At 48.5% G+C, this 25765-nt stretch overlaps 2 protein-coding genes and 1 long non-coding RNA gene across 3 annotated transcripts in view; 1 reads left to right on the forward strand and 2 right to left on the reverse strand.

Annotated features, from left to right (window-relative positions):
- The window catches only part of ATP6V0D1 (ATPase H+ transporting V0 subunit d1), a 40038-nt gene extending 33515 nt beyond the window's left edge, over window positions 1–6523 (reverse strand). The window contains exon 1 of the mRNA XM_059381767.1: window positions 6300–6523. Within this exon, the coding sequence (XP_059237750.1) occupies window positions 6300–6429 (130 nt within the window). The 5' untranslated portion in view covers window positions 6430–6523. The remainder of the gene's footprint in view (window positions 1–6299) is intronic.
- Window positions 6524–6652: 129 nt separating this feature from the next.
- LOC132005171 (uncharacterized) lies at window positions 6653–24235 on the forward strand. The gene is made up of 7 exons (XR_009400751.1): window positions 6653–7085; window positions 13188–13396; window positions 14009–14195; window positions 19225–19318; window positions 19979–20048; window positions 23317–23434; window positions 23633–24235. It is a non-coding gene; the product is annotated as an uncharacterized LOC132005171 (long non-coding RNA).
- AGRP (agouti related neuropeptide) lies at window positions 7161–8289 on the reverse strand. Its single transcript, XM_059382862.1, has 4 exons — window positions 8198–8289; window positions 7948–8080; window positions 7696–7781; window positions 7161–7481 (listed from the first exon to the last, which is right to left on the reverse strand). The coding sequence occupies exons 2-4, from the start codon at window positions 8075–8077 to the stop codon at window positions 7299–7301; spliced, it is 399 nt and encodes a 132-aa protein (XP_059238845.1). The 5' UTR covers window positions 8078–8080; window positions 8198–8289; the 3' UTR covers window positions 7161–7298.
- Window positions 24236–25765: the final 1530 nt, after the last annotated feature.

Raw genomic sequence — 25765 nt, forward strand, 5'->3', positions numbered from 1 at the left:
GCTGAATAATCCAGCTAGCCATATGCTTTTCTCCATTTTCTGTGTTTCTGAGTAAGAAGAGAGCTAATCTATAGAAAAATCCTGGAAACAATGACCAACCCAGTAGCCCCAACCCATTAGCAATGAGAACGCCTTAGACTTATTATGATGTCTAAGTATCATTTTTCTAATAAAAAGAACGAGGTCTCCTAAGAGAAATGAGGACTCTAGGTCTGGGTCAGGAAATGTATAAGATAAGATTAGAAGATATCGTTATCTCTGAAGTAAGGAAAGCTCTCAAAGGCTACAGGATTGTGTCAAAAAGACTCAACAGCCTATTGAATAAGCTCCCACTGGCCAAGGGATAGTTTGAACTTTAATAAAAAGATTTAAAGACAAAAATATATCAAAATCCATATGTGCCTCATGATACTATACCAAGAAAAAGAAAAAGAACAAACCTCCTTTGTCCTCTGAAGGATGCTGGAGAACCAACTCATTATTTTGAAAATTAAGAAATATAGGAAAGAATCAAGCATTTAATCCTACCTCACTAATATAGACCGTATTTCAGGGTAACAAAGCAATTGATTAGTGGAAGTCTCCTTGGATAGAAATATTCAAGCTAGCAATCAAAGAAGGAAACAAGGAATTAGCATTTTTTTTTGCAACACCTACTGAAATCATAATTCTAGGCGATAAATGTTGATGATTTTTATGTCATAAAAAGAGAAACAACTAGATATTATGTGCTTCCCGATGGAAGTACAAAATCACCTATTAAATATTCTTTTTTCCAAAAAAGCTAAACTAGACTCTAATCAAGCCCCTACATCTAACTACCAATTTATAGGAAAAACACAGGACAGAGGTATGTATCTAACTATACAGCAAGGGTATAAGCAAAATTGAGATGGTGGGGAAAACCCATAAATCAAATGACCCAGATTCTTCAATAAGTGAAAGGAAAAGTAAGAGAGACAAAGAACCTATCTATTAAAAGACCCGAGGGGCGCCTGGGTGGCTCAGTCAGTTAAGTGGCTGCCTTCGCCTCGGGTCATGATCCCAGGATCCTGGGATCAAGTCCCACATCTGGCTACCTGCTCGGTGGAGAGCCTGCTTCTTTCTCTTCCTCTGCCTGCTGCTCTGCTGCTCTGCCTACTTGTGCTCTCTATCTCTCTGTCAAATTAAATCAATAAAATCATTTTTTTAAGATTTTATTTATTTTATTTTACAGATAGAGATCACAAGTAGACAGAGAGGCAGGCAGAGAGAGAGAGAGGAGGAAGCAGGCTCCCTGCCAAGCAGAGAGCCTGATGCAGAGCTCCATCCCAGGATCCTGGGATCATGACCTGAGCTGAAGGCAGAGGCTTTAACCCATTAAGCCACCCAGGCGCCCCAATAAATAAAATCTTTTTAAAAATCCATAAAAGACCCGAGACAGCATTAACCAGCTAAAATGTATAGATCATATCTGGATCCTGATTGAAACAAATAATATTTTTAAAATTTTAAAAATTTGAGGTGATGTGAGAAATCTGAACACTAAATGGATAGTTGATGACTTTAACAAATTATTGTTTCTTTTATTTATTTATTTTTTAATTATTGTTTCTTTTAAAGGAGGAATAACAGCATTGCAGTTATTTTTTTTAATGTAAAAAAATTTTTTAAATTAGTCATGACGTTTTTTTAAGATTTTTTATTTATTTCTCAGAGAGAGAGAGAGCACAAGCAGGCAGAGTAGCAGGCAGAGGCAGAGAGAGAAGCAGGCTCCCTGTGAGCAAGGAGCCTGATGTTGGACTTGAACCCAGGGCCCTGGGATCGTGACCTGAGCCGAAAGCAGCTGCTTAACCAACTGAGCCACCCAGGTGGCTGAAATGATGCGTTGTGTGGGATTTACTTCAAAATAATTTAGAAGTTGGGAAGTTGGGAGGGTAAGTGGAGCTATTTAGTGAAACTAAAAGCTATTTAGTGATAATTGTCGTAATGACAAGAATTGATCATTGTTATAGTTAAATGATTATTAGAGACTCGTGATACTATTCCTTCTAATTTGTATATATTTGACAACATCCGTTTAAAATAATTTTAGGGATGCCTGGGTGGCTCAGTGTGTTGGGCCTCTGCCTTTGGCTTGGGTCATGATCTCGGGGTCCTGGGATCGAGTCCCACATCGGGCTCTCTGCTCAGCGGGGGGCCTGCTTCTCTCTCTCTCTCTCTCTCTGCCTGCCTCTCTGCATACTTGTGATCTCTGTCAAATAAACAAATAAAATCTTTAAAAAATAGTTTTAAAGAGGAAAGAGGAAGGGGAAAATTCTGGAGGGCAGAGCTGGAGCCTCACTCACACCTGAATGCTCCACATCCAGCCAGACAAATTACTAGCAATGTTCTTGGGCTGATCCCTGGGTCAAAGCTGAGAGTTGAGGCTCAGAACTATGGTAATGCCTGAAATAGCTGCTTGGCTCACCTATAAAGCCCAGGAGCTGGCACACAGTAGGCCTTTAGGCAATGTTTCTGTAATGAGCAAACAAACATCTGAACATCAAAGTAGCATACATATGCTCCTAATGCCTGAAATACATCCGAGAACCCCACTTATGGCAAGCCTCTGTGGAAGGCGGTGCTCCAGCCCATCAAGTTTTCCACTATCACCCCTCAGTCTGCAATTATATATTTAGTCCACTTGAAAATAACAGTAATGGGGCACCTGGGTGGCTCAGTGGGTTAAGCCTCTGCCTTCGGCTCAGGTCATGATCTCAGGGTCCTGGGATCGAGCCCCACATCGGGCTCTCTGCTCAGCAGACAGCCTGCTTCCTCCTATCTCTCTCTCTCTGCCTGCCTCTCTGCCTACTTGTGATCTCTGTCAAATAAATAAATAAAATCTTAAAAAAAAAATAACAGTAACCTTGGCTGGCTCAGTTGTAAGAGCTAAATGCTTTATATGAATTATCTTGTTTAACCTTCATAACCAGCCCATGAAGTACATGCCATTATGATTACCACTTTACAGACAATAAAACTCTGGACAGAGGTTACATGGCAGTGCCAAGAAGTAGTAAGCCTACATTTGTAACTTCTATGCTACACTGATCTCTTAACGTCTTCCCCCTGCCCACACCGACCTCCACCACAGGATTATGAGGGTCAAGAGAACATCATTCAACAAAATACCTCAGCCCCTATCACAGTGCCTGGCAGAAAACGGGTGCTTCCTAAATATATACTGGATGAATCAAAACATTCAAAGTAATACTGTAGGATTTCTCTTAGTGTATCTCTCACCCACTTCATCTTCCCCACAATTTCCAGCACAAGACTCAGCCCCCAGAAGGTACTCTACATATCCAGAAACGCTCAGAGTTAAAAAGTGCTCTCATGACCACCCAACTCTGTCCCTTCAATTAACCTCTCCAGGTTTTTTCTCCTACCTCTGAGCATAGAAAATGAAGCAATGAAGCAAGATGGACAACAGAGAATATATGAACTCTGAAGGTCCTCAAAGACTGAGTTCTAGAAGAAGAGGTGAGTAGCAGATGCCTTTCTCGAGTGGGATTCCAGGAAGAAAGCCCAAGGGTGTGGTGGAAGGTCTGCATCTGCCCTTCCTTGAAGAACAGGATCCTCTGCCCAGTATCCTGTGCCTTCTGGGAACTGTCCAACACCTGAAACATCTTCTTTGGAAATCTTGTCACTTCAGGACACACAGAGGCAAAACAACAACAACAAAACAGCACCAAAGGCCTCTGGTATCACCCTTAGAAACAGAGAAGGCCTTTCTGTAGAGGATAATGGGGTTTCTGGTCACTCCTCCTGCTTCTGGTTATGCCCGGCCCTGTCTGTCAAATAAATAAATAAAATCTTTAAAAAAAGATAGTAGGGAGCCTGCTTCCCTCTCTCTCTCTCTACTTGTGATTTCTCTATCCATCTACTTGTGATTTCTCTCTGTCAAATAAATATATAAAATCTTAAAAAAAAATAAAAAATAAAAAAAGATAGTAGTCTTGGCTATCTCCAGCATACAAGGTCCCCCAAATCCCAAACTCTATGCCAAGAAACTTCTAGGAAAATAGCACAGACAGCCACAGGAGCTGTAATTGGTGGAGGGGACAACATTCTAGCCTACCATGATCACCATGGGGGCTCTAAGATGGGATGCTACTGGGCCTGGGCCTTGAAGGGTGGGAATCACTGGGCTTTGTGGGGAAGAGATGGATACAGAAGGAATGGCAAGTGCAATGTAGTGAAAGTAAGAGCTAACATTTATCTAGCACATATTCTTTGTTTATTGCTGGGCTAAGTGTTTAAAGGTAAAAGCTTGCTGACATCTCACAACCTTATGAAATAGGTGATGATACTATACCAGATGAAGAACCCAAGGCCAAGAAGTGTTGAATAACTCATCTAAGGTAACCCGGTAATTGGCAGGGCTGGGATTCAAACTCCTATTTTTCCAACCCCAGGGTCCACCACACTGTGGGCACCAAGAGTTGAGGGGGATGGCTTGTGTGAGGGAAAGGAGTATGTGTGGAAGAGCAAGGGAATCCTTGAATGTGACCCTAAAGGCCTAGATAGGGTGCCACAAGGCAGGCCATGTGCTGAGCAGGGCTGCAGGAGGAATGGCCTAACACATCTATGGAGGATAATGGTGGAGGGGTTGCTGGGAAGATGGGAACCCCAAAAGCTCTACAGGAAGAGGAAGGACAGGCTGCAGCATGAGTGAGGAAAACCTAGAAAAGAAACAAGTTTACCAAATGCCAGTTGGCCATCAACTGTGTTCACCTTCAGATTTAAGCAAAGAAAGATCTCCAGTCCCAGTCAGTCCACAAAACTCATATTAAATACCAACTGTGTGCCAGGTCCTGCCCTAGGCAGCCTTCCTCTGTTTTTCCTCCTTTTCCCAGTGACGATAGTCAGATTGCTGGCAGGCTCCCACAATACGGTACCCTAAGATGCTCTCCTCTCCTTCCCATTTGCACTCTTATAAGGCAGACAAATAGCTTTCCTCAGACGTTTATGTTAAAACCCAGAATTATTGCATTTTAACTTCAATAAGTTTAAAAATTTTAAAGTATCTATTTTCCCTTTACTGGTTCAATTTACAAGATAAACAGCTGATTTTTAAAAATTGAATCCTTGGGGCACCTGGGTGGCTCAGTGGGTTAAAGCCTCTGCCTTCGGCTCAGGTCATGATCCCAGGGTCCTGGGATGGAGCCCCACATTGGGCTCTCTGCTCAGCAGGGAGCCTGCTTCCTCCTCTCTCTCTCTGCCTGCCTCTCTGCCTACTTGTGATCTCTGTCTGTCAAATAAATAAATAAAATATTTTTTAAATAAATAAATAAAAATGGAATCCTCTTTTAACCTCAATCAGTTTTTGATGAGAAATTTTTCTCCAGAGGGCAAGTGGTCCTTCCCTCCAGCCGCCATCCATGGAGCCAGCAGGACTTCTGCTCAAGGGTATCTCCTGAGGGTCAGAAATGGGAACTTACATCCCAACCACAATGCCCTTCACTATCACCAGGGGAAATGGGGGCTCAGCGACATCTCTAATTCAGTAACTCTGTTGCAGCTCTGCCTTAGGGAGTCAATCCCACTTTGGAGCTGAAGAAAGGGGAACTAAGCTTCTTATCATTCTTGTGTTTCCAAAAAAAAAAAAAAATCCTGTTCCAACAGGCAACCTTCTCGCTGAGGAGGTGGGATTTATTAGCCAAATACAAGTGTAGGAATTTCCAAAGTTGGAGGGCCACCTCTTGCTCTCCAAATTACTGCCTTCAGGAGACTCTGCTCAGCCAGGGGTTTGGCGATGGGAGCAAACTCTCACTAGGTTGGCTAAGCAATTCCCCAGGAAGGCTCACCACGCCGGCCAAGGCTAAGACACAGTGATCCCAAAAGCCTTGGTTATGTTAGGTGGAAGCGGGGGCTTCTCCGCTTAGCTTCTCTAAGCGTTGCCACGGGGCCTTTCTTGGACTACGTCAGGGTAAAGAGTTTTGTATGGGCACTTCTCGCACCACCGATCAACCACTCTCGAGAAACCCTCTTTTTCAAACTACACGGCAGGCTTAAGGGGGAAGCGGAGGCCCCAGCAGACGCCAACCACCGCGGTTCTCAAAGCCTTGGTTATGTCTGGGCCCGTGCGGAGCCGCATCTGGAGGGAGATTCCCTTCCTGGGCGCCCGCCATCGGCCGCTGGATTCCCAGCAAGGCCTCTCAGGCCCTTCGAGAACCCCCGCCTCCGGCTTCCCCGCCCAGATCTCGGAACCCTCAGGCCCGGGCCAGTCTCCTTGCCAGCCTTTCAAGGCCCAAGCTCCCGGCCCCGCGGCTCACCCTCCAGCGTCTCGCACTGCACCAGATTGAGGTAGTCCGCCTGGCTGAGTACTCCGGCCTTCAGGCCGCGCACCAGTCCCTCCAAGTAGCCATTGTCGACATTGAAGTAAAGCTCCGGGAAGAACGACATGGCTGCGGCGGGGGAGGCGAGATCGGAGAACCCCGATCGCCGGGTGGACAGCTTGATTCCAAGATCAGCTGACTCTGCGCCAGCAGCGGGCTGTCAAGCGGGTCAGGTGACGCGCGAGCGCCTCACGTGACCACAAAGGGGCGGGACTCTGAGTGGCGCCCGGCTTCCGGGTGGTTTCCTCCGAAAGCATTGCGCAGGTGTGGGCCCTCTGGCGCCTGCGCGGCTGGGTAGGCGTGCGTCTCGCTACCCGCCTTAACCAGCTTGGAGTGTCTGAGGCCCGCCGCGTGGTGGCGCACGTGGCCGCGTGGATTCGATTGGGCCCTCTAGCTTTACACCACCGTCTAGGTTAGCTGACCCTGAGGCGCAGGCCGAGTAAAGATGGGAATAAGCGGTGCTTCTTATGCTTGGAAATGTTCCAGACTGCTGAGGCAGTCTTCCCTCGAAGGGAACTACGGTTCGGGGGGCAGGCTTCGCTGAGATCACAGGTCAAGTTAGCCTCAAGCAGGCCCTGGAGCCTAACGCTAGCTGGCCTGCTGTGAGTTCCAGGCCGTGCATGCACTGCGCACTGCACCCACATTTCTTGTACGAGATTCTGGAGGGCTGGAGTCCGGCCTTTTTGCCTCCCCACCGGCGCCTGGCACCGTAAGACCATGCATGTAAGTGATTCAGATGATGGGTAGCCTAGACCTTGGGGTAGGGGTGTGTGTGTTTGTGTGTGATTTCTTGGCTTGGTGGCAACCCCATCCCTACTGTGACCTCCACGACCTCCCACCTCCGACGGCCACGTTTGAAATAACGCCACAGCCTTGGGTTTGGTCCCAGCCTTTATTCACTACCCCATGTAGAGCCCCGGCCCCGACGTTCGCCCACTAGGTACGGCTGCAGGGGTTCATGGCAGTACCCAGCTTCCGGCAGTAGCAGAAGGCGTTGAAGAAACGGCAGTAGCACGTGGCACATGGGTCGCAACATGGTACCTGGTGTCCCAGACAGGATTCATGCAGCCTTACGCAGCGACGTGGGGAGCGTGACTCTCGGCCCTCCGGATCTAGTACCTACAGGAGTGAGGGAGCAGGATTGCAGGCATGGGCCTTTGAAGGCAGGTCCGGGGATGTCACCTGCCCCAATCCAAGCAGGATGGCCGTGGAGCATGGAGACAGTAGTCTACAGTATCACCCCGGGGGAGGGGTCATGTGGTGAAGAGAGGGGATGACACCTGATGTCCCCTCCCAAGGCCTGTAGCCATCCCCCCTTCTCCTGGGCGGTTACCTCTGACAAGGCCTCAGCCTCCTGCAGCAGGGCCTCTCCTGACTGTTCTGCAGCTGTCCTTTTCAGCGAGGGCTGCAGGCCCAGGCCTGGAACAGGTGATGTGAGGGCAGAACCCCCTCCCTCCCCATGCATTAAACACCCACCTCCAAGGTCTGGGATTGGGAAAGGGCAAGGAGGGCTCATACCAAGCAGGATACTTTGTGGCCAGAGGGTATCCAGGCTCCACCCAGCTCCACCCCTGCCCATACTGACCTGGGAGCTCTGGGAACAGGGCCTGGTCAGGACTTCTGATGCCTTCCAGTGGGGCCAGGCCGATGCCGGCCCCCTGCATGGGGGGCAGTGCCAGCAGCAGGGCACAGCTCAGCAGCACTGCAGGCAGCATGACCTGGCCAGCAGTGAGACCCACCACTTAGTCCTTCCTCACCCTTGCACCCTCCAGGTGCCCAGCCCCAGAAAGAGACTTCCCAGAGAACAGGGGTCTCTGCCCAACCTGAGGACTTACCTCTGCTTGCTGGATCCTTGCCTGGAGAGTTTCTGGCCACTCCGTGCCCTCAGCTTATATGGCAGGGTCTAATGAACGCCCCACACGTGACTGCTGCCTGCAGCCAAGACATAAGGGGCCCTCGCCAGAGGGTGGGGGCACAGCTCGGGCCTCTCTCCCTGCAACCTGGGCTTTTGGATGCTCTCTAAGAGGTGTGCCCCACTCCGATTTGGGGTGAGGTCCCCAGGTGCCAGTCAAAGTTTGGGAGCAAGGTAGGGTGCCCAGAACCCCCAAATTTCTGCAGGACAGGGACCTGGGTAGGGGCGGGGAGGTCGTACAGGCCAGAGCCATTAGCAATAACAAGGCAGGCAGCCCTGAGATCTTAATTTAATTTGTGGCTCCGGAGATGCTCACTCAGACCCTGTGTGGCGTGTTGTTTCCTTTGCTTCCAGGAACTTTAGTCAAGGGCACTGAAGAGGGTGATGGGCCAGTGACCAGAGTGGGGTGCAGACCTGGACCCTGGGGGTTTTTTTGGAGGGAAAGGGGAGGGGAGAGGTCCACTTAGCCAAAACCAAGCCCTCCTGCCTCCATCCCTGGTCCTTCCTCCCCTCCCCTTTGTCCCTCCAGACTTCTCGAAGACCCCCCACCCCTGCTCCTTCTCCCAAACCCTTTTCCGCCTGGGCTTCCTGGAAGCCAAGGAAGCAGAACGGACTGTTCCCTGGGTGGGCGAGCAGCTTCAAAGTAAAAAGCTTTCAGGCTGCCTGTCTCATTAGTGCTAATGGCTGTTCCCATCCGCCCTGTGTTGTCAGGCCTGTGCCCACGCCTGGTCTCATCAGCAGGAGGCCAGGGTGAAGACTGCCCTTTTGTGACGGTGGGAGGACACACAGGACTCCACTTGCCCCTGCCTGCCCTCTCCCTTCTGGGGGGCTCTCTAACACACACTTGCCCATCAGGAAAAGGGGTACAGGCTGAATTACCTTCAAGGCCTCAGTGTACAAACCGAGCTGGCCTGAGACAGTATAAGTTTGAAGAAGCTGTTGGGGTTTTTGGTCTAGGTTCACACAGGCTATTCTGGCCAGGACGAGGAAGACCCCCCCCAGCAACGGGTGGAAACTGTATGCTGTCGTCTGACAGCCTTTAGCCTTCAGTACCAACAGGCAGTGTTGGGGTTCAGTTGCATGGGGAGGGGCTGCTCTGCAGAGGGCGGGGCTGTGGCAGCTGCTTTCACAGATGGGCACTGATGTCTGTTCTGGTAGCAGGCTAGCACTGGGCTCACTTGTGGCTGGCACAGGGTCACAGTCCTATGAGCTCCCAGGATCACATACTACTTCCCTGAGGAGATGGCCCCAGGATAATCCAGAAAAGGGCTATCCCCATTTCTCCCCCGACAATGCTACTGGCTATTTTGGTGACAAATAGCCGCAAAGTAGACCTGGTGTCAAGGTCTCCCTGGCAACTAACATTGACCCTTCTTTTCCAGAGGCTAGAGCTGGGCCCTGTTGTCGACCCCAGGGCTTTCTCTTCTCAGAGCGGTGCAGGGTGAAAGTATGGGGCACTAGATATTCTTCCATCTTGGTGGGGCCAGTTGGGGTTCAAGAAGAGCCATACATCAACTGCACCCAAGACACTTTCCCCCAAGCCCTGGCCCCTGGCCCCATCCTTGGGAGATTCTGGCTAAGGAGTTGGAGGTGGGAAACAGGGAGTGCATGTGGGTTTTGGAAAAGCACCTCAGGTAATTTGAGGTGGAGGCTGTGAGCACTTGGCTGGGCCTGGTCCGCACCATGCTAGGAACAGTTGTCCATGTTTGGGGGCCATGCTGGTGGTCCCACCCAGGCACTCAGTGTCCGCTCCTCTGCAGAGCAGTGCCTGTCTTCCCCTGTGTGTGTGCAGGCGAAGACCTGGGCAGTGATGGGCAAGGGCTGAAGCTCTCCCAGGGGTAGCCCCAGTCCCTCGTCAGGTCCGATGGGTGAGACATTCAAGAAAACCAACTATTAACACAGGAGGATAATGAGAGAAATATAAACATTGGATAGTTGATGTCATCAAGGAATAATTGTTCATTTTTATTTTTATTTTTTTATTTTTTTTTTAAAGATTTTATTTATTTATTTGACAGAGAGAAATCACAAGTAGATGGAGAGGCAGGCAGAGAGAGAGAGAGGGAAGCAGGCTCCCTGCTGAGCAGAGAGCCCGATGCGGGACTCGATCCCAGGACCCTGAGATCGTGACCTGAGCCGAAGGCAGCGGCTTAACCCACTGAGCCACCCAGGCGCCCCAATTGTTCATTTTTAAAGTTGTGATCATGGTCTTGTGGTTCCAAGTGGCTTATTTTTAGACAAATGAAGTATTTGTTGATAAAATGATATGAAATAATCCAAGGGAGAGGGAGTAGCAGGACATGATATGGATGAAATAAAACTGTTCATGAGTTGGTAATTTGTTGAAATTGGGTGATGAGTACGTGGGCTCCGTTATCCCATGACTGCTCTCCTTGTTTATGTTGGAAAATCTTCGTAATAAAAGTTAAAAACAAAGAGAATTATTTAAAATGCAATGGGATAAATGCTTTGATAGAAGAGTGCCCCCGGAGTGTGTAAGACTAGGAGAGGCACCTACCCCAGCTGAGGGAGGAGCCGGAAGTTGGCTGAGAAGGCTTTCTGGGAGAGGAAGCTTTTACTCATTCATGAAGCTTGAGTAAGAGGCAAGGGTGGCGCCAGACAAGGGACAATGTAAGTTTCCTGGACCCATGGTTGGCACATGGCTTACCAAGCTGCCTAATTCTACAGCTTAACACTAGTACAGGCTCTGCTCCAAGCCTGGTTCCTGCCCAACGAGCCCCAGCCTGGTGAGCCGTCAATAGATGCTTTTCTCCCCGCCCCCCTCCCCACCCGGGGTCAGAGAGTTGGCTACCTCCAGAGTTGATTCAGTCAGTGAGTCAATCAGCAAACATCTGTAGCCACCTCCACACTGTATCACTGCGGTGAGTGTGCACCGGCCCAGACCATAGGCACAGGAGCCCAGTAGCTCTCATGTCACCCAGCAGTCCGGAGGAGGAAATCAACATTTGTTTATGTCCTTTCCCACCCACCTTCCTTCTGCCCTTCAGCACGATGTTGACTAGGACCCCTCCTACCACCACCGAATTAGCCCAAAACATTGCCCATGGGTTTCTGGTCATAGCTTTCCTTCTATATCTATATCCATATCTATATTTGTACTTCTCTCTAAAGTGAAATTTCCGTTGGCTTATCAAATTTTATTCGTTTTTGCAAATAACCAATCTTTGGCTTGATTTATCAGATTTTGTTACAATTAAGTTTCTGCTTTCCTCCTCTTTTCTATTTCCCTTGGGTTTGTTGATCCGCACATTGATCTTTCCTCCTGATGAACACAGTTGCCTACATCTAGTCGTCTATAAAAGGCCCGCTGGGAGCCCGTTTCGTCTGTTAATGAGTTTAAATACTGTGGGGGTGATTTTATTGGTCAGAAACTGATGTTCCCAGGATCACGCTTGTTGACAAAAAGACCTTCGGAAATGTTCTGGGTCGCGGATTTGGGAGAACTGGGGGGAGCCAGAGCCTACTTGGTGAGCCTGGGGAGGGATCCTGATTTTGGAGAGAGGAAGAGGAGAATGTGGTTGTCTTGTGCCGGAGATCCAAGTATGAGGAGGAGAAGGGGGATTTGACCCCTACCTCTCCTCTTTTCTCTCCTCAAGGTAACCCTCACCTACCAACGTACTGTTCCTACTTTGTCCAGCAGGGGGCAGCAGAGCACCCACTGGCTCTCCCAAACCAACTTTGTTATGAAAACCAGACCCTTTCCTGGCACATTGCGCCTGCCCCTGTGGCTCATCTGTAGGACTTCCAAAAGGCAGAGGTTGCCTGGAGAGGTGTGGTCCCCTCAATTATGCAGGGAGAGGAATCAGGATGGATGGAGGTTTATTTCAGGCTGGCATCTTGAGCCCTCAGCTGGAAGGGATCCCACCATGATCAGGTGCTTCTAGAAGAGTCGTGTTTGTCGCATGAATGCCGAGTGCCAGCGCATGCCGATCTCCCATTCGTGCAAGAGCGTTTTATTGACTGCATGCTACCTGAAAAGCATTATGCCAAGGCTTCTGGACCTGGAGGGTAGGTCAGAGCCCATGGTGACCTGAAACTCTTGATTCTGAGGTCAGACAAGGTTTGTGGGCTTTCCTGTTGCAGTGAAAGTGTAGGCTGGAGCCAAGCCAAGGGAGAGTGGAACAGGGTAGAGAGACTGATGATGGACGGACTACAAGGGGGCTCAGGCCCAGAGACACCCTTTATCCTCAGGCCTTGCTCCAACTCCCAGTTCCCCTCCCCCTACAGTCCTCCCTTTCAGTGCTGGAAGTTGGCTCTTTATTAGGGGTCCCCAGAACAGCTGAGCTGTGGTTGGAGTGTTTAGGGGAAAATTCACATAGGCCCAGGGGTGCCAGAGACAAATAGGCCAGCTGGTCTGGTTCAGAGGATGTGGCTTGCCGTCTGGATGCTTGGCCCCCGCTGTTGGCAGAGGCCATCCCAAACACCGACCCCAGCCCTCTCTGAAGACATCTACAACCCTGTGTCCACTCCCAGATGCCCGCAGAAGTAGCCAGTCCTTCCTCCCACGTGCCAGGCCCTACCTTTCAGTGCGAAATAGTCTGTTTCTAGGGGGGCTGCTGTACCCCACCTGTGTCTCAGGGGAATTTCTCACTGTCAGCATGTCCAAACAGGCAGACATCAGTCTCCACACTCACATGAAGCCCACACAAAGTGGTGAGGGGCTTTTTCCATTCCAGGTGATGAGAGGACCCTGGAATTTAACATTTATTTATTTATTTATTTGACAGAGAGTGCACACGTGCACAAGCAGGGGGATGCGGGGCTAGATCCCAGAACCCTGGGATCACAGCCCAAGCCAAAAGCAGATGCTTACCCTACTGAGCCACCCCAAGGCACCCCAAGAGGACCCCTGAATTTATTTTTTAAAAAGATTTTGTCTGTTTATTTGACAGAGAGAGAGAGCGAGCACAAGCAGGGGAAGTGGCAGAGGGAGAAGAAACATGCTCCCCACTGAGCAGGAAGCCCAATGCGGGGAGCCCGATGTGGGGAAGGGCTAGATCCCAGGATCCAGGGACCACGACCCGACCTGAGCCGAAGCAGCTGCCCAACCGACTGAGCCACCCAGGTACCCAAGGACCCCTGAATTTAACAGGATCTCCAGGTAAGTGCACTGTGAGTCTCCAGCAACCCCTCAGAGACATGGCACTGTTGGGTTGGGAAGGGGGTTCCCAGGATGTCCCATTCATTGTTTCTAACCATCCCGATAAAAGGGAGCAACCCAGCCCCCTGGGGATGTTCAGTGGCTCAGCTGCAGCCTGGGAACAAAGGTGTTTTCAAAATAGGAACCATCAGGCTACCTAGGAATGATTCTTGTGCTAGGAAGTAGCCTTTTCTTCTTCCTTCCTTTCTTTTCCTTTCTTTCTTTTCTTTTCTCTCTCTCTCTCTCTTTCTTCCTTTTCTTCTTTTCTTCCATCTCTTTCTTTCTCTTTTCACCCTCTTTCTCTTTCTTTTTTTTTTTTTTTTAAAGATTTTATTTATTTATCAGAGAGAGAGAGAGGGGGAGAGAGCGAGCACAGGCAGACAGAATGGCAGGCAGAGGCAGAGGGAGAAGCAGGCTCCCCGCCGAGCAAGGAGCCCGATGTGGGACTCGATCCCAGGACGCTGGGATCATGACCTGAGCCGAAGGCAGCTGCTTAACCAACTGAGCCACGCAGGCGCCCCCCTCTTTCTCTTTCTTTCTCCTTTCACTTTCTTTCTCTTCCTCTTTCTGTAGGCTCCAACCAAGCATGGAGCCCAGCATTGGGGCACAAACTCACAACCCTGAGATCAAGACCTATGCTGAGATCAAGAGTCAGATACTTAACTGACTGAGCCACCCAGGCACGCCATGAATTACTGTTTCTGCTAAAGCCCCAGGAGCTCTCCAGCTTGCTCATCCCTGCCACTGGGGTTCTGCGCAGGTAAGAACAGAGGCTGCAGAACTCTGGATATAGGTTTGGAGACGCTGCCTATTGCACTGGGCACAGGGGTGTGCTGGTACCTGACTTGACAGACTCAGGATGAGTCTGGGTCAGCTAGAGAAAGCAGCGAGAGCTGCGGCAGCTCCCGGGGTTCTTTGGACCTCCTCCTTTCTGCTGTTACCCCTTCCCATCCCTTCTGCCTCCAGCTGCGAAGAAAGCCAGGGAGGTAGACGTGTAAGGGCTGGGAGGGACTGAGTCCCACGGGAGGTAGACGTGTAAGAGCTGGGAGGGACTGAGTCCCACGGGAGGTAGACGTGTAAGGGCTGGGAGGGACTGAGTCCCACGGGAAGTGGTCATCTGGGGACCTTGCTTGGAAAGGATAACGTTCCAGCTTCCACCTCTGGAACACTGCTCTCCCCCGGGCACCAAGGCCCAGCCCAGCATGGGAAGAAGAGCTTCCAGGTGCCCCTCCGCCAGCAACCCTGCTGGCCACTTCCCAGTTTTGCCCCTGTAGGCCCTGTGTAAACTGTCTCCATTAAGCCCTAGGTAAGGGTCCTCCTTCCCATCTCTGGCCAAAGCCAGAGTTCGTGTTACGATCTGGCAGGGAAGCAAGTTTTCCTCCCTGTCTCAGCCCTTACCCATAGCAAGACTCCCATCCTGTACATTTAATTCTCAGCCGAATATCGAAATAAACCATCCCCATTTTATAGATCAGGAAACAGGCTTACAGTTTAATCACTGTTTTGATCACTCACCTAAGGAGCAGCCGGCCTGCTTTCCTTTCTTCCTTGCATGGTTCAGGGCATATTTTAGAGCTAGAGAGGGATGGTGTGTGTGCACACTCGTGTGCATGTGGTAGCGGTGTGCACACACCCATGCATGCACATGCTGGGGGGCAGGGCAGGGGGAACTCAAACATGCTTCCCTACGGTGTCTCCCCCCACACACACACGTCTTGGCGGCAGAAGCCATTCTTCCGCCTGCAGAGCTCCCCAGAGGCGCCCAGACCGAAGCAAGCAGCCGCCCCACCCGCGTTCCACGCGGCCCCCACGAGGCTGTGGGATCAGTCGGCACCAGAGCTGTGCTGAGTGTCCTTATGCTCTTGGACACATTTCTAAGCAATCTATGAATCAAAGAAGCCACAAGGGAAAGCTAGAAAATGTTTCAAATTGAATTATAATGAAATACACTATATTAAAACTAATGGGATGTGGCTAAAGTAATGCATATATGTAAGTGCCTATGTTAGGAAAGAAGAAGGGCTGAAAATGAATTATGCAAATTTATGTAAGTGGTAGAACGGGGCTGGAGTAAGTAAGTGACTCTCTGTTTACCCGTACCTTGAAGCCTTCACAAGAATTAATTTGAAATGGAGCATCAGGGCACCTGGGTGGCTCAGTGGGTTAAAGCCTCTGCCTTCGGCTCAGGTCATGATCTCAGGGTCCTGGGATCGAGCCCCACATCGGGCTCTCTGCTCGGCAGGGGGCCTGCTTCCTCCTCTCTGCCTCCTCTCTGCCTGTGTCTCTGCCTACTTCTGATCTCTGTCTGTCAAATAAATAAATAAAATCTTAAAAAAAAAAAAAAAAAGAAATGGAGCATCAGCAGAACTGTGAAGGTAAAACAGTGAAACTTCTAGAGAAACATGGATATCTTTATAGCCTTGGACTGGGCAAAGATTTCTGGTTTTTCATGATTTTATTTATTTGTCTTACAGCACAAGCAAGGGGAGCAACAGAGGGAGAGGGAGAAGCAGACTCCCCACCGTGGGGCTCGTTCCCAGGACCCTGGGACGTGGGATTGTTGAGCTGAAGGCAGACACTTAATGACTGAGCCTAGGCATCCCTAGGCAAAGATTTCTTTTTTTTTTTTTTTTAAAGATTTTATTTATTATTTATTTGACAGAGAGAGAAATCACAAGTAGGCGGAGAGTCAGGCAGAGAGAGAGAGAGAAGCAGGCTCCCGCTGAGCAAAGAGCCCGATGCGGGGCTCGATCCCAGGACACTGAGATCATGACCTGAGCCGAAGGCAGCGGCTTAATCCACTGAGCCACCCAGGCGCCCCCTAGGCAAAGATTTCTTAAGCAAAAGACAGAAAGGGGGCCTCTAGCTGGCTCAGTCAGTGAAATGTGCAACTCTTGCTCTCAGGGTCTTGAGTTCAAGCCCCGCAGTGGGCGTGGACCCTACTTCAGAAAAAATAAAATAAAATAAAATATTTAAAAACAAAACCAAAAAACGTGACTCAGAAAGCTCTAAGCATCAATGGTTGATAACTTAGACTTCATGAAAATTAAGAACTTCTGGTCAATAATTAAAGATATTTAAGAAAATGAAAAGATAAGGTACAAACTAGAAAAAAGATGTTTCAATACAGTTATTTAAAAAAAGACTCCTGCAGAGTATATAAAGAATTCTGTAGTTATTATAGAAAAAGAACTACAACAGTTCCTTCATAAAAGAGGATTTCCAAATGGCCAACAAACATGTGGAAAGGTGCTCAATATCACTAAAGAAGTTTAATTCATACAGAAATGTGAATTAAAACAACAAGGGGTACCTGGTTGGCTCAGTTGGTAGAACATCCAACTCTTGATCTTGGGGTTGTGAGTTTGAGCCCACCTTTGGGTGTACAGATTACTTTAAAAATAAATACATAGGGGCGCCTGGGTGGCTCAGTGGGTTAAAGCCTCTGCTTTCGGCTCAGGTCATGGTCTCGGGGTCCTGGGATCGAGCCCCGCATTGGGCTCTCTGCTCAGCGGGGAGCCTGCTTCCTCCTCTCTCTCTCTCTGCCTGCCTATCTGCCTACTTGTGATCTGTCTGTCAAATAAATAAATAAATAAAATCTTTAAAAAAAAAATAAAATAAAAATAAAAAAAATAAATACATAAAAGTAAATAAAGAGGTGCCTTAATTGGGTGGCTCAGTTGGTTAAGCATCTCCATTTATTTATTTGACAGAGAGACACAGTGAGAGAGAGAACGTAAGCAGGGGGAGGGGAAGAGGGAGAAGCAGGCTTCCCGCTGAGCAGGGAGCCTGACTGAGCAGGGAGCCTGACGTGGGGCTCAATCCCAGGACCCTGGAATCATGACCTGAGCCAGAGGCAGATGCTTGACAACTGAGCCACCCAGGGGCCCCTAAGCATTTGACTCTTGATTTTGGCTCAGGTCTTGATCTCAGGGTGGTGAGATCAAGCCACAGGTCGGGCTCCACGCTCAGCACGGAGTCTGCTTGAGATTCTCCTTCTCCCTCTGCTCCTCCGTCCACTCACGTGTGCGCTCGCATGCGCTCTCTCTCGCAATACATAAATAAAATGCAAAAATAAATAAATTTTAAAAATAAAACCACCACAAGATACCATTATACATAATTACATTGGCTACAATTAACGAGATTGACAAAACCCAGTGTTGGCGAGGATATGACGTAACTAGAACTGGTAAGAGGTAAACTGGAAAACCGCAGTATTCACTGTAACTGCTTCACCTGACCTAGGACCCAGCCAGTCCCCTCTTTGGTACAAACCCAGGAGAACTGAGTGTAATTTCTACCAAAGTGCAGGTATAGAATGTTCTTGGAAACTTTATTCATAATAGCTAAAAACTGGAAACCATCCAAATCTCCCAGCACCAGGAAGCTGGATAAACCGAGGTATATGCATACATTGGGAAACCAGGTAGCAAAAACAGAATGAACTTCTGTACACCACAGAGATGAATCTCCCAGACATAATGTTGGATGAACAATGCCGGCCACAGGGGCGCCTGGGTGGCTCAGTTGGTTGGGCGTCTGCCTTCGGCTCAGGTCATGATCCCAAGACCCTGGGATCGAGGCCCGCATCAGGCTTCTTGCTCAGTGGGAGGTCTGCTTCTTCCTGCCCATCTGTTGCTCCCCCTGCTTGTGCCCTCCACCCCACTCACTCTCTCTGTCAAACAAATAAATAAAATCTCTTTAAAAATACACACAGGGATGCCTGGGTGGCTCAGTGGGTTAAGCCTCTGTCTTCAGCTTGGGTCATAATCCCAGGGTCCTGGGATGGAGTCCCACATCTGCTCCTTGCTCAATAGGAAGCCTGCTTCTTCCTCTGCCTGCCCTTCCCCCCTGCATTGTGCTCTCTATCTCTGGCAAATAAATAAATAAAATCTTTTAAAGAACTAAACACACACACAGACAAATTGTCTTAAACTGTAAAAATAATTTATTTTCTGATATAGTTGAAAAATCCAGAAGGCTGGTTTCCTCTGGAGTTGGGTCCCAGGCCTTTTGGCTGTGTAAGGACTTGGTGTGATAGATACAGCTGGTTGCCTTCCTGATACCTATTCCCCTTTCCTCCCAAAAGAAGCCCAGTTTTGTTTGGGGCAGTGCCTAGTTAAACAGACTGACTTCCTCAGTTCCCTTGAGAGTACCTGGTGTCCCAGGGACACATTGTTACCCATGAGACTTACGGTAAGGACTTCTGGGAAAGTTTTGCTTTCCTGGCACAAGTGTCTCCATTTGCAGCTTCTTTTTCTTTCCACTTGACCAACTCATGACCATGGAGGCAACGATTTTGAGAATGGATTAAGCTGCCAAGGATGGCAGGCAAGAAAAGACTTCCTGGCTGTGTAAACCAGCTGCACCAACTGTGGTCGGCCTGCCCATCTCCTGATATTTTATCGTGTGAGACAAACAGGAAATAAATATTTGTTCAAGCTACTTTTAAGTTTTCTCTTACTTGCAGCCAAACACAATCTCAACTGAGAAAATCTTCAATTTCTTTATAGCTCTTCTTTTTAAAAAAAAAGATTTTATTTATTAATTTGAGAGAGAGAGAGAGCATGAGCAGGGCAGGGGGTGGGCAGAGGGAGAGGACCTGAGCTGGATCATGACCTGAGCCGAAGGCAGATGCTGGACTGACTAAACCACCCAGGCACCCCATAACTCTTGTCCGTGTCTTTTGTAGTAAATGCTTCCTTCTAAGGTTTGTTTCCCTTGTGGACCCAGATTGACTTCCAGGAGTCTCTGAGGCCTCTTACATCCTCACTCTTATCCTACAGGAGAGAGAGTCAGCTTTGTCCCACAATTTCCTGGTCCTGGTTCTGGAAATCCTGCTCGCATCTACAGCTGAGGGTTTTGGCTGAAACACTCACGGTGGGTTCCTCGGATCTTGTGTGAGCCCTGATGATCCTCCTTGGACTTTAGCTGAATTCTTACAAGCCCTGAGCTATCCTCAAGGTCAGCTTGCGACTCCCACAGCACTTCTGACCTCCAGTAGCCTTGCCCGAGGAGTGGTCACATGGGCCAGCACCTTCTGTCAAACTCAGGGTCAAAAATCTCCCCTCAGGAGCCAAGTCTGGCTTTTGGTTAGGTCAGGTGTTGACTTTGGGCAAATTCCCAGCTTAGAAAAAATGACTTTTGATGTGGAGTCTTGTTCTTCCTCAACACACCCCTGAAAGTCATGTGCTCGGGTGTTTTGTTTGTAGGATCGCAGCTGGGCAGTATTCAAGGGGTTGAGAGAGGTTTAAATTGCAGAGGTGTCTGAGTTTTATCGTAATCTTGTCTGAGGTCACATAGCTTGTAAGTGGTGGAGCCAAGAGGAGTCTGACATTCCAGTGACCCCCAGCCATGATGCTAAGACACTATGGCACTTGGGGGTCAATATTGTTTTTAACACAGATTCACTTTAATCATATTACAGGGGCACAAGAATGTTCTTCAGTTCCACAGAGAAATATGCCTTCTCCCATATTTCCTGAAGCACAGGACCCTTAGACCTCTCTTTTATTGTCATCTTTTTTTTCTAAGACACAGGTAGAGAAAAAACAGCATTGGCTGAAGGTGAAGGAGCAGAACTGAAAGTCACACTCGGACTCAGGTTTAGGTAAGTGTGGAGTGCATGCTTAGTCAGGAAGGGGAAGCCATTGACCCTAGGCACAGGTGTGAGCCCAATGTTGCCAGAGCATCAGATTTTCCAAGAAAAGCCAGAAAATTGAATTCTTTTTTTAAGATTTTACTTTTAAGTATCCTTGATATCCAACTTGGGCCTCAAACTCAAGAACCCTGAGATCAAGAGTTGCATGCTTCACTCACCGCGCCAGAGGGAGAAGCAGGCTCCCCAAGGAGCCCAAATGTGGGATGTGATCCCTGGACCCTGAGATCATGACCTGAACTGAAGGCAGACACCTAACTGACTGAGCCACCCAGGTGTGCCCTGAATTTTTTTAATATGCTTTCATTTCAATAATATGTTTCATTGCTGGGCTCAAAAAGCTTTATACAGGTTGTCGTGTTCCCAGTGCCATTGTAATGGGATAGAACTTTTGCCCTTGTTGTGGTTCTAGCCTGAAGTGCTTTGAGAACAGGGGCCATTTTCTTCTTCCCACAGTCCTGGTAGGTTTCCTGAAAAAGGTTGTGTTTAGTGGAGCTCCTAAGGGTGGAAGGAGCTTCCCAAAAGGAGGAGGATTGGGAATGATTTCCATGGAGCTTTGCATAGTTGCTTACTGCAGGAATGCTAACAGGCCTGCAGTTTCCAGCCTTAAGAGCCCTTGACCTCCACCTGACCCACACCCTCAGCTTCCTGGTTCCAGGCTTGGGGTATTCAACCCACTTCCACTATTCAGTTTCTTTCTTTCTTTCTTTTTTTTTTTTTTTTTAAAGATTTTATTTATTTATTTGACAGGCAGAGATTACAAGTAGGCTGAGAGGCAGGCAGAGAGAGAGAAGGAGGAAGCAGGCTCCCTGCCAAGCAGAGAGCCCGATGCGGGGCTTGATCCCAGGACCCTGGGATCATGACCTGAGCCGAAGGCAGAGGCTTTAACCCACTGAGCCACCCAGGCGCCCCCACTATCCAGTTTCTTCCTGAGAACTAAGGAACAGCTGAAGGAGTCCCTGGAGTCCTTCTGAGTCCTCCCAGCCAAGCTAGGCTAGGGCTAGCTCCCTGGGGTTGGCAGAGGGAACCCCAGCTCTTGGGGCCTTGCCCTTGACCCTTGAAGGTGGGACAGCAAAGAGAAGAGAGAAGGGCCTGAGGACTCCCTAGGGGTGAGAGAATCCTCCCCAGGCTCTCTCTACTTTTCAGAAAGGGTCAGCCAAGCAGAGTGGCTGTCTGGGTGCCACACTTGAGTGGATGGGGCATGGGAGACAGCACCTTCTGTCTTCTCAATTGTGTTATCGTCCAATTTCAACATCACAAATAGGGTAGCAGCCCCATATTTTGCACCTCCTGATGTGATGCAGTGATCATCAATGTCGTATTCTTGCCAAAAATGTTTATGGTGAATCTGATCTTGAGGAAACAATCTGATAAATCCAGAATATGATGCTATAAAACCAGCCTGAACTCTTACAAAAAAATAAGAAGGCTGAGTGTGGGGTAGATAATATTCTTCTATATTAATAGAGACCAAAAAGACCTAACAACCAAAGGCAGTATGTGAACCTCGCCTTCTGAACTAAAATAAACATGCTAAAAAGACGTCCTTGAGGAGTGGCTGGGTGGCTCAGTTGGTTAAGTGTCTGACTCCTGGTTTCAGCTCAGGTCATGATCTCAGGGTCATGGGATTGAGCCCCGCTTCAGGCTCCCTGCTGGGCACCGACACTGTCTCTCTCCCTCAGCTCCTCCCCTCGCTTTCTCTGTCTCCCTCTCCATCTACATCTAAGGTAAATTAAAAAAAAAAAAAAAAAGGCATCCTTGGGGGCACCTGGTGGTTCAGTCGGTTAAGCATCTGCCTTCAGCTTGGGTCATGATCCCAGAGTCTTGGGATCAAGCCCCATGTTGGGCTCCCAGCTCAGCGGGGGAATCTGCTTCTCCCTTACCCTCTGCCTCTCCCCCTGCTCATGCTCTGTCTTTCTCTCAAATAAATAAATAAAATCTTAAAAAAAAAAAAAAAGGCATCCTTCAGACCAGGGGGAATGACAGCACTCAATTACTGTTGATATGCTCAGATGTGATAATGGCACTGTAATTGTGTGGAACCCTGACATTTAGGGCCAGTTAATACGCTGGAGAGATCCGTAGCACTTCTGGTCCCTGCCCACTAGGTGGCGGGAGCACAGCACCCAGTGCGTTGCAACAGACGAAATGTCTGAGAAACTGTTTTGGATTTCAGTAGTATTGACAGTTGGATCACGTCATGAATATGTGAAAACACACTGGACTGTACGCTTGAAAATGGTTAAAATGGTGAATTCTATGTGATGTGAATTTTTTTTCAATAAAGACTGTAATTAAAAATGTCTCCATTTGGCATTGTCACATTATCCCCTGAGGGACAAAAATCGCCCCCTCTGCTGAGAACGGTTGGTGTGGAGAGCACATCACTTGGGGTGTGTGTGGGGGTGCGGAATGCAGGCTGAAGTTTTAAGAGGGAAATGTCTTTTTTGTAACTTTCAAAGAGCAAATGTGTCAAAATGTTAACCGTTGGTGAAACCTGGTGACAGGTGTCTGGGTTGTTCATTTTACTATTCTGTCGACTTCCTATAAATTTAAAATTGTTCAAAACCAAAAGAAAATACAGTTTCAAAATTTCTGTTTTTTTTTTTTTTAGATTTTATTTATTTATTTGACAGACAGAGATCACAAGCAGACAGAGAGGCAGGCAGAGAGAGAGAGGGAAGCAGGCTCCCTGCTGAGCAGAGAGCCTGATGCGGGGCTCGATCCCAGAACCCTGAGATCATGACCTGAGACGAAGGCAGAGGCTTAACCCACTGAGCCACCCAGGCACCCCTCAAAATTTCTGTTTTTTTTTTTTTTTTTTTTTTAAGATTTTATTTATTTATTTGAGAGAGAGACAGTGAGAGAGAGCATGAGCGAGGAGAAGGCCAGAGAGAGGAGCAGACTCCCCACGGAGCTGGGAGCCCGATGCGGGACTCGATCCCGGGACTCCAGGATCATGACCTGAGCCGAAGGCAGTCGTCCAACCAACTGAGCCACCCAGGCGTCCCTCAAAATTTCTGTTTAAAACATCCCCAGGGGCCCAGCTAGGTGCCAGCTGTGTGGCCTCCTTTCAGACGGACTGTGAACTGTCTACATGGGTCAAGTGGCTCAGTCCTCATTCCTTCAAGGGAAGACTCCTTCCTTATCTCTCCTCCCCCCTTCCTCTCTGTCTCTATATCTTGTCTCTCTCTTCTCTCCTGCCCTATCTCGTTCCAAGGCTGCCTTGAATATGCTGGCCCGGTGGCACCCACCAACCTGTGAGAGAAAAGCATCCCATCGTACGGACCACCACCCACCCAGACAGAGTGCAGATGGGCTCTGTTGAGCCCTTTGTGGTGAGTATTCTCCCCTGTGGTGACTTTAAAACATGATCACAAAACTCTAGCACTGGTTCCATGCAGAGGCAGGGTCTCTGTCCCGTCTCCTTAAAAAGGAATTGCAGCTGCTTAAGCAATAGGGTAGAATGGAAACGATATGGTCTCCAGGCCCAGACCTTAAAAGCCTAGCATCTGCTGTTTCCTGTCTCTTCTGAGATACCTGCTCTTGGAACCAAGCCACCACACTGTGAGGGAAGTCCAAGCTACCCTGTGGAGAGGCGGGTGTGGAGAGAAGCAGCATACAGTGACTCGAGCAGGTGAGTGAGTCATCTTGGAAGTGGCTCTTCCAGCCCCAACTGACGCCACTTGGGGCAGAGGTGAGCTGTCCCTGCTGAGCTACATGATTGCTGCCGGCTTACGTCACTAATTTTTGGAGTGGTTTGTTTGAAGAGATAGATAATGGAGGCATCCCCTGTCCCCCCACAAAACTGGGAGCCACAGGCTTAGGAGGCGGGAAATGGGCCCCTCTTTGTCCCTGGAGCTGGGACCTAGGTCCGCATTGTTCCTTCAACAAGTATTTGTTGCATGACCACCAAGTGCTAGACACTGTTTCAAGGGCCGAGGAGTTACTGAATGAGACAGACCCCAAGAAAGGGTGGTGGGGAGAACCGTCTTCCTGTGGGAGGTTATTTCTAAGCTGAGACCCATCTAAGGAAGAGGAGTTAGCCACGCACAGAAGCAGAGAAAGGCCAGATGCAATACCGTGTGCTAGTTCTGGATGAGGTTAACAGATTTGGCAAATAAAAAATAAAAATTTGACACCCAGTTAAACTTGAATTTTAGATGAGTGACGAATAATTTTTTTGTGTGTATACATATGCCCCATGCAGCTTTGGAGACATGCTCATATTAAAAAGTCATTCATGGGACACCTGGGTGGCTCAGTCAGTTAAGCGTCTGCCTTCGGCTCCAGTCATGATGCTAGGGTCCTGGGATGAGCCCCACATCAGGCTCCCTGCTCGGCGGGCAGCCTGCTTCGCCCTCTGCCTGCTGCTCCCCTTGCTTGCGCTTGCTCCCTCGCTCTCTGGCAAATAAAATCTTTTCTAAAAAAGTTATTCATTACTTCTCTGAAAGTCCAGTTAACTGGGAGTCCTGCATTTTATCTGACCTCTAGTTTTAAGGCAGAAAAGAGAAAGAAAAGTGAGAAAAACTCATGTTTCAAGAGACAATTTGGAAAGCTGGTGGTGGGACAGTGGCAAACAGGGTGTGACATCAGAAGTAAAGGTCGTCACAAAAGGCCAGCTGGCCAGGTCCATTTTGAATTTTGTCCTGAAGCAGTGAGGGGCCACAAGAGGGTTCAGACCCAGGGAGACACAATCGGATGTGTGTGTTGCAACAGTATTCTGGGCTACCATCTGGAAGGGATGGGAGAGCCTGTGGGCAGGGAGATCAGGGGGAGGAGGCCTCTACCCTGCAAGGTTCAGACTCTGGTAACCACAAAGGCTTGAGAATGTCGAACTAACCCCCCACTTCCCACTTTTCTTTTCTATAACGTAAGTGTTTTAAACTCTAAGATTCCCTTTAACTACTGCTTCAGTGTATCCCACAAGCTTTTGATATATTTAGTTTTATCATCCCATTCAGGATGTTTTCTCTCAATTCTTCAGATGTGTGTTGTATAATTTCCAAATATCTGAGATTTTTCTGTGTATCTCTTTATTTCTTTTATTTTTTTTTTAAGATTTTATTTATTTGACAGAGATCACAAGTAGGCAGAGAGGCAGGCAGAGAGAGGGGGGGAAGCTGAGCAGAGAGCCTGATGCGGGGCTCGATCCCAGGGTCCTGGGATCATGACCTGAGCCGAAGGCAGAGGCTTTAACCCACTGAGCCACCCAGGCACCCCTTTGCTATTTCTTTTAATTGCCTTCTCTGTACGTTCTTTAAATTTTATTACTATTGTTTGGTGGGCAGGCACATGGTCTCTCATGGTGAAGGTGCCACACCTGCTAGAAAAGAATGTGGGGTGCCCCTGCTGTTGGATTATGTGTTCTGTCAATGTCAGCCACAGGCAGGGTCATTAACAGCATTCTTGCATTTTCTTCTATGCATTTTCTCATTACGCAGTCTGGCTATTCTCTCCACCTATGGAAGTGGGGTGGGAAAATATTGGGCGATTATTATAGATGACTCAAGTTTTTCCCTTTCCTGTCAGTTTTTTCCTCAATTCTTTTGAAGGTCTCTTGCTAGATCTGTACATAGCTATGATTATGATTATGACTTCCCAGGGCACGGTCCTTTTATCCAGATGGATTTCCCTCCTTAGCTTGGGTCACAGCCATTCCCTGGAAG

This window comes from Mustela nigripes, chromosome 17, assembly GCF_022355385.1.
Source record: "Mustela nigripes isolate SB6536 chromosome 17, MUSNIG.SB6536, whole genome shotgun sequence".
Taxonomy (NCBI): domain Eukaryota; kingdom Metazoa; phylum Chordata; class Mammalia; order Carnivora; family Mustelidae; genus Mustela; species Mustela nigripes.

What these genes read in the sequence shown, in the direction of transcription:
- AGRP (XM_059382862.1), bottom strand. Translation starts at nt 8,077, where the DNA reads ATGCTGCCTGCAGTGCTGCTGAGCTGTGCCCTGCTGCTGGCACTGCCC. An exon ending in CCTGTTCCCAGAGCTCCCAG is followed by an intron (nt 7,782 to 7,947) that starts GTCAGTATGGGC and finishes CACCTGTTCCAG; the next exon opens with GCCTGGGCCTGCAGCCCTCG. An exon ending in AGGCTGAGGCCTTGTCAGAG is followed by an intron (nt 7,482 to 7,695) that starts GTAACCGCCCAG and finishes TCACTCCTGTAG; the next exon opens with GTACTAGATCCGGAGGGCCG.